Source organism: Labrus mixtus, chromosome 4, assembly GCF_963584025.1.
Source record: "Labrus mixtus chromosome 4, fLabMix1.1, whole genome shotgun sequence".
Taxonomy (NCBI): Eukaryota; Metazoa; Chordata; class Actinopteri; order Labriformes; family Labridae; genus Labrus; species Labrus mixtus.
The window spans coordinates 29,616,123-29,624,752 of record NC_083615.1 but is presented as its reverse complement, the minus strand read 5'-3'; the positions used below and the strand labels follow the sequence as shown (position 1 = coordinate 29,624,752).

Below are 8,630 nucleotides of genomic sequence, written 5' to 3'. Positions count from 1 at the left end.
TTCATGGTTTTGTTTTTACTCATTAGTCCGTATTGACTATAAAGTCAAAAGGCTGAACTCTGATTCATCTGTGATTTTGCTGAGAAAAGGGTTTTCTTATGATTCTTTTAAAACAGGTTATTATGATCTCTAGGCACATGTTAACAACAGAACTGTTCATTACAACGGTTCAAAGTGTGTGTGTGTGTGTGTGTGTGTGTGTGTGTGTGTGTGTGTGTGTGTGTGTGCGGTTTTGTGTAAAAATTGTAATTGAAGTTTGTCACAGCAAAGACAGAAAAACAAGTTTATTCTGTCTTTGAAACTTGAAAATGCAATTCTGTTTTCTCTACTAAGTCGATAATAAAGTTATATACCTCTTTGTTATAATAAAACAGTTTCAACCTTCACACGATTCTGTCAGTATTAAGTCAAGTCAAATGATTTAATTCAGATTTTATCACAAAAGCAGGGAGACAGAGAGAGAGAGATGGAAACACACACAGACAGATATAAAGCATCTAAAATAATAATAATAGCCATGTGTAAAGAAATAATATTATAATTAGCATAATTATCATAATTAGCAATAACTACTAACATTACAGATTAAAACTAATGATGAAATACAGCAAGTGATAAGACGCATGCATTGACATGCTCATAATAATGTTGCATTCAAGAGCTTTTGCTATCATGTTGCATCAGACTTCAATAGTTTGTTCGTAATAAATGGTGTTAAATGTGTTATCTTTGACATTTGGGAGTTATATTTATAAGTTAAATATCTTATTTGAGTTGCATGTGATGATTTAAGTCAAACTGAACTAAAGATGCTTATTGATGAGTGGCCTTTGATGTTAGGAGGGACATCTTGGCGTGTTATTTGTCTTTAAAAGTTCCTTTATATTGAGGATTTGTGTAATATGCACAATGCTCATCATGTTTGAAAGTTCTTTTTTCTTGTAAAATAAAAATGTCTAATCCATTTTAATCCACCAAGTTCACCCTAAATGCATCATTTGGTCAACTGAATTTAGGTATTCTTTTACCTTTAAACTGTCTGTTCAGTAAATATGCAAACTTGTATGTTTCATCCAAAGAAAAAAAAATCATCCTGCATATGATGCTCAACAAGTGAATGTGAATCCATGTAGTTCTCAAGATGAACACCAGAGAGAGCCCTACTCAAAGAATCCAACTCAAAGCTCTCTTTCTCTTACAATGAAGACATTGTATAATAAAAGAGTAAAAAAACACTTTTATACTTGCATAAACAGCAGAAATCATTTGTGTTTGCAGTTAAAATGATTAAAATGTTACTCTGGATCCATATTATAGATTACACCTTTGCATATGAAAATGTCAGGTCTGAATGTCTGGTTTATGACATCATTTACTATTGGGCTCACTGAACACTAAATCTTTAACCTACAATGGACCTGTGATTGAATGAAACAAAGCCAACATGATTGGGTTGTTCTTATTTGCTTTCTTGTCACAACTAACCGGAAACACTGCGAGTACCAAGTCTTTGAAACCAATAGTAAGTCTGCAGGTCAGACAGATGTGATGACCTCACAGGAAATGAGATTAAATATAAAAACACGTTCTGTCATCCCACATCCCTAACACAGCACTGAAAATCCTCTTTATCCAAAGCTAGTGTGTGCACATGCCGCTGTGCGTAATGGGTCTGTGTCTGGAGAACACATACACACTGAGTTCAAATCTCCAGATGGTTTCAAGAGGTTATTTCACAACAAGCATGGCCTGATGCATCACACTGAGTGACAAACTAATGGAACCTGCTGAGGATGAACACATTAATGTAATACTCTCTCTCTCTCACACACACACACACACACACACACACACACACACACACACACACACACACACAAACACACACACAAACACACACACACACACACACACACACACACACACACACACATGCACACACACCAAAATGCTCTTAATGCAGATAAATCCGTTTTAAAGAGTCAGCGATCATATTCTGGCCTGAAAGAGTTGAAAAAGCAGATTATGGGGTCAGACACTACAAGACAAGCCTGCGGGGTGTAATAGATGGATTTCCTTCTGCTTTATGCTCAATCCAGCTGAGCTTTATCACACTGAAGCATTCAGCTGTGTGAGGATTATGAAACAGTACAACAATGCACACTGTCATGTAACACTGCTGAGAAAGAGTTTCATTTGAGTTTTTGCTTTAGTCTGTAGTTCCCTGGGCTTGTTACCTGGATGCATTAGTTCTTATTAGATATCATGAGACATCCAAAAGATACATCCAAAGGATTCACAACTGAAGCACCAAGGAAATCAAACATTATGTTAGTTCAGAAATTCAAGACAGGTTCCAGTGTTCTTTCTTTATGTGTCCTTGGCACTTCGATCTAAATCTTATGTGAGGAAAAAAATTAATATTTCAAACCAGGTTTTTTATAGTGGGCTTAAAGACGTGACATAAAAATGTATTATTCCTTTTAGTGATGCTTTGGAAAAATAATTTGTTCCACTTTCACGTCTATAGAGAATTGAGTTGAATTAACTTTAAAATATATTTATAAAAGTTCACTCATATTATTATACTGCATGTCACCAACTCAAATATTTAGGTTCCATTAAAGTGACTAAATATAAAACATTCCCGGGAGTGGATCATATCCCTTTTCTCAGGTTCTTCTGGATCCTTGGTGTGGACTACTAGCTGCTGTGGTCCTGCTTCATTCAAACTGCTCAGACTATTAATATCAGTCTGAGTCTAATATCATTATTCTGAATGGTAATGTGAATCCAAGAATGAACTTCATATTATTTAAATAATCAGTCCTCCACATTTATTTGCCGTTAGCTGCTAATGTTTATTAGAATAAATGGTCTGTTATCATACTTTGCTGTTACTACTAATACTAACACTACTAATAGATTGTATTCATCTGTTTGTCTCTATCTCTTTCTTTCAGTATCTCCCTCTATCACACTTTCCAAACAGTTGCAGATAGCTGTTCAACATGAGCTTGTTTCTGCTTCCAGGTTTCTGCCTCCTAAAAGGAAGTCATGCCACTTTTACTTTGCTTAATGTTGCCAAGGGCTGAGCTCATGATGGATTAATGTTGGTTCTTTGTAAAGAATATAACAAAGACCTGCTGCTTTTGCAAAGGGTCTACGATAACATTATCTAAATGACCTTGTCACTGGTTGTGTGTGACAGTAAAAGTGGAGTAAATAGAACATATTTATTACATAAAGGAGAATAAAAGATAGATGTTTAACTGTTAAGGTGCCTAACAATATTTCATCTTCAAAACTCCTAATACCCATAAAGCTGTGATGAACAGACTCCTGTTCTGTTTAACAGATACACATCAAAACACTGTTGACAACTGATTTGATTATCAATAAATTTATTTACTTTATTTGTATAGCACCAATTCTCAACAAATGTTATCTCAAGACACTTTGTTATATTATTAAGAAAGACCCAACATTAATCCATCATGCGCACAGCAGCCTACAAAGAGACATTCATCATTATCAGAGTAACATGGACTCTGACTGGAAACAAACATCAAAATAATCGGTGAGCAGGAGTCAAAGTTTTGCGTCACACCGACTTTCACTCTCTCAGAGCAGGTTTCCCTGTGTAGCAGAATGAAAGAGTGTTTTTGTTTGTGCGTAACAGAGAGAGAGAGAGAGGAGGAGGGGGGAGAGGGGGGGGGGGGGGCGTGTCCCACCCGGTTCAGCACCCTCCTGTTTTGTCCCACACACAGCAGAGCAGCAGCCTGTCCTCTCACAAGGACGCACCTCTCTCCTCCTCCCTCTGCGCACAGAGCTCGACCCGCCAGGGAGAGAGGAATGACGTCCCGGCCGGCAGCTCCGGGGAAACATGGCTGGGAGATATAAATGGATGAATACTTTTCAGAAGATATTTGTGACGGCCATTCAAGGCGGACTTCATACTTCTTATTTCTAATGGGAACTGACAAGAAGCGTCGGGAGCGCTGACATTGTTTTTGGATAAATGTTTTGCCCCGGTTCCTCTTAATACTCTTAATGAAGTTTCAGGTCAAATAAACGAATCCGATGAGAACTCGTCTTATTCCTTTACTTTCCGAGTTGTCAGAAACAGAGTGACCGAAGAGGACACGTTTTAGAAACGTATTTTAAGCTGGAGATGGAGCCAGAGGAGGGAAAGATCTCTGTGTGGGTCTGCCGGGAGGAGAAGCTGGTCTCTGGGCTAACGAAGAGAACTACCTGCGCTGATGTAGTCAGAGTTCTGCTGGAGGACCAAAACCTGCAGCAGGGCGCCTCGGCGGCGATGCTGTCCGGCTGTCCGCAGTCCTACTGCGTGGTGGAGAAATGGAGAGGCTTCGAGAGGATTTTACCCAACAAAACCAAAATCCTCCGACTGTGGAGCGCCTGGGGGGAAGAACAAGAGAATGTCCGCTTCGTCTTGGTTAAGAACGAGGCCTCGCTGCCCAATAACGGGCCCCGCAGCGCCGAGGCCCGTGTGGTCCCGAGTCGAGAGAGCGGGGGTCCTGGCGGTGTTCTCAAAGGTACCGCCAGGACCTGCTGGACCGCCGCGGCAGCCGCAGCTAACCTGTCCCAGGAGAAACAGAGGCGCATAGTCAGGAAGGCTTTCAGGAAGTTGGATAAGATGAACAAAAAGAAAGAGCAGACTGTTTCTAAAGATAAAGGCTCCGCGGAGAAGATGGAGACGCTGGTTCACCTGGTCATTTCCCAGGACCACACCATACGCCAGCAGATCCAGAGGATCAAGGAGCTGGACCGGGAGATCGAGCGATACGAGGCCAAGGTGCACTTCGACCGCATCAAGAGACACGGGGTGAACTATGTTCAGGACACGTACATGGTGGAGTCCTCCTCGGAGGCTCCAGCGGACTGTGCGCGCAAAGCGGAGCGGCAGGACGCGTGGGGCTCAGCGGAGGCGCTCGCGCAGTTCGAGGAGTACGCGCGCCAGTGTGAGGAGGTGGTGCGGCTTCACGAGGAGCTGACAGAGCGCGAGGCGCTCGTGGAGTGCATTACAGGGGAGATCCAGGAGGAGCTCAATCGACGGTGGATGAAGCGAAGGCGGGAGGAGAAAGCGGAGGCTGCTCAGGGCACAGACAGCGGCGCGGGGGAGATGTGCGTGGCCTCCTCTGTGGCTCCAGCTGTGGAACCAGGCGTGGAAAGTTCTTCTGAGAGCGAGCTTGCTCTGGAGGAGGAGCGGATCAAAACGCAGCTGGACACCAGTCTGTACATCGGCCTGCGGCTGAAGACAGATCTGGATGCCATCAGAGGAGACTTGGACCTGAGTCTGGCACTCTGGGATAACAAGGAGAGTGAACTTCTGGACCTACTGGCCAAAGTTGAGACCATGGAGATAGAGCAGGTGAACAGCAAACTGAGTGATGATGGTAGGGGAGAAGTGGCTGCAGTGAGCGCTGAGGCTGAGCCAGCATCAGCAGAAAAGAGCAGCGGCTGGGTGGAGCAGGCAAGAGGTCTGTCCAAGGCCTGCAATACAAATGACGAGGACTCAGACACAGGCTTGAGCTCCATGCACAGCCAGGACTCTGACAACCCCCCTGTGTGTGAGTCGCTGGTATAGACTCTTTTCATTTAGATCATGTCGAACTTTTATGCAATTCAAAGCTACAAACTCAGGGGCAGAGAGCTAGTGTTGGCAGTAACCAAAATGCACCTCAGTACACACATTGTAATTCTATAGCAATAATTCTTGTATGTAGTTGCACAATAAGCTAGCAAGGACAGCATGCTTACAGATGTCTGATAGACATTGCACCTCTATAACTGACCTTTGACCTCTATGAGGAGGATCAACAAAATACTAGAGGAGAGTTATGAGCAGCCACGTGTTAGTCTTCAATAAGAAAATACCTTCAAGTAATAGTTGATCTAAGGTTTATAAGGAGTTAGTAAAAGCTTGCTTTGTAAGGATACGAACAGATTATTTAAAAAACAAATTGTCTAAAAGGTAAGGCTGTGTGTTTCAGAGTCTCTGTTAGTCGGCCTATATGGCCTTAAACATGTTAACATGACATGCGCCTTAATGTACACTGAAATACAGTCCAACATGCTACGATCTTTTTCTATTAAATGCACAATGATAGAAGATGAGATCAGTTCATATTGTCTTTTAAAATTAAATTTAAAAAAAAAAGACCTATTCAAAATGTGATCAGTTTGGGGAAAATTAAAAAACGCACATTTCTTTAATTGGTGTTTTTTCTTTGTTGAAATTTGACCTGTCCTTCAAGAATAGAAGGCCTGTTTATTTATCAGTAAAAAGCAGCATTCAGCTGTTCCATTTATATTTGAAATAGTTTGGCATGTGGCTCTTTAAAACAGTACGTTACACACAACCCCACATTAGAAACACTAACTAAGTGTGATTTATTGCCTCCTAAGATGGATTTGATTACCAAAAAGAAAATATGAATCTCATAAAAAAAAAAATCCTCATTTCATTATTTACAAATATCATTTTTATTCCATTCTCTGCTCTCTTAATTCATCAATTCATGTTTCCTTAGTAATACTTTGATCAGCTTGGGAACCCTCAAGTCTCCAGCAGTTAGGGAGCCAAACATACAGACAACTGAAGAGAGATCAAGTCAGAGCCAAAACAATGAGTTCCAGCATCAAGAGTGTTTAACTTGTTAAAGTGGAGGACTCACAAGAGACGGACTTAAAAATAAATTGTTAGAACAGTAACAGCAGAGACATAATGATTCAAAGTTAAGCTGCTTAAACACAGGAACCTACACTTCCTATAAAGCAGCATTTGCCCACTTTTTTTTTCTTCCAGATGTTTTAATTTGCCAGGCAGGGCTTTAGACAAACATTAGATAACCGTAATGACATCATCAGGATTATCCAAAACTTTAGCATGCTCCCCCGAGAGCAGCACAAGAAATTATACAACTATTCTTCTCGAGCCATACACAAAAAATAAAATCAGTGCCGTTTAAATCATCATCAGGAAGAAGTTCAGCTTTTTGAATGCACTCGGCTTCTTTCCCTGAAATGCATCTCTTTCTGTAATAAATAAAGAAACCAGGAAGGCCTGATGAGAATTCAAAGGCTAAGTTTTAAGGTTTTTTTTCTCAGAAGGACAGAGTTAAGAACAAAATGCACCAGGAATTTCAAAAAGAGATGGACTCCAGGTTCTATTTCAATTAAAAAAATATGTACTTTCAAAGTCATGGAAAGTCAGGGTAACTCCATGAGATAGTTTTCTTATTCATAGTTTAAATAAATGTGACAAAAATGTACGACTAACTAAAAATTAATATTTAATATATACAACACATTTAAATCCCTCTGTGAGCCCAAAAATGTCTTAGATTAAATTTTAAGATGCTTTTGAAACAAATTCAGTAATCCCACAGTTCCTGTATCTCTGAATGCTGAGTAATTGTTTTAAGCCTTAGATCACGTTTTTAACACCATGACAATAGTTGATGCAAAGCAGTATTAGTGCTTCCTACGCTTTTCTAGGAACAGCTTAGACAGTAAGCAACAGGAAGATGAAACAGAATCTACCAAAATACTTGATTTTGAGAGAACAGCCTTCAACTATATCACTGTGTGTTTCCTCGGCTGTTGTGATGTCAGATCTTACATGTTTGTCTTTGTCAAACTCTAAAATAGTGAGATTGAATAACCCTGTGACACCTAGACCAGATTGATGATACTGTTCTGTAGCTGTGTGCTGTATCTGAACACAACAATGACCTGTGTGTAGCTAAATATATCACTTGATGTGGGACAGTTTGGGCTCCTCAGTCTATAACATTCAGCCTGCTTTGTCTGTGTATGGCTCTAGATCAGTAACTACAGCCAGAAATACTTCAATACTCCCATGCACATGGCGGGGGGCTGCACACTGTTAACCATGACTGTTGGTATTGAAATAAACAGAAAAACATTGATGGACTTCAGTGTGGATTTATTCAGCATGACTGACATGTCCAGCAGCTCAGTGTTTACACCTCTCAGTTAACACATTCTCCTCTCAGGTTAGTGTTTCATGCTTTTTGTTGGAAAGATAGTCTGCGCACCTCTAGGCCTTACCATGACAGTGTGTATTTGTGTGTGCGTTTGAATTATATGTGTGTGAAAGTGTGGATAAGGTGCAAATTGCAGCCTCTCTCTCCTGTGATGCTCGTCATTTTTGTGCTTAATTTCTGCTTCTACACTACTTACGCTTCTTTGCTCACCACTTACTTCTAGCCAGTGGCGGTTCTAGACCACTTTTACTGAGGGGGCCAAACTGGGGCCAGTTGTTTTGTCAGAGGGGAACAATAAACCCAGGTGAAAAACAGACAAAGATAATCACTTTAAAAAATATATAAATATTATGCCAAATAATAGCACACATCATTAAATACCATGATTTATATTTGTTTCAGTAACAGAATTTAATCCTAGATTGTGAGTCAAATACTGTGTATGTGTTATTAGGGGGCTCTTCCTTTTGGAGGGGTGGCCACAGGGGGGACCAAACTCAGTTTTAAAAGGGGCACTTCAATTAAATGTAGTCCTACTAACATAACTGACCTCTAGCAATTTGTGATACTTGCAGACATTGTCTTGATTGTAGAGCA

General features: G+C 40.5%; 1 protein-coding gene across 1 annotated transcript; it reads left to right on the top strand.

Annotated features, from left to right (window-relative positions):
- Window positions 1-3,751: 3,751 nt before the first annotated feature.
- On the top strand, window positions 3,752-7,953 carry rassf10a (Ras association domain family member 10a). The gene has a single exon (XM_061036811.1). The coding sequence runs from the start codon at window positions 4,175-4,177 to the stop codon at window positions 5,606-5,608; it is 1,434 nt and encodes a 477-aa protein (XP_060892794.1). The 5' UTR covers window positions 3,752-4,174; the 3' UTR covers window positions 5,609-7,953.
- The last annotated feature ends 677 nt before the right edge of the window (window positions 7,954-8,630 follow it).

What these genes read in the sequence shown, in the direction of transcription:
- rassf10a (XM_061036811.1), top strand. Translation starts at nt 4,175, where the DNA reads ATGGAGCCAGAGGAGGGAAAGATCTCTGTGTGGGTCTGCCGGGAGGAG.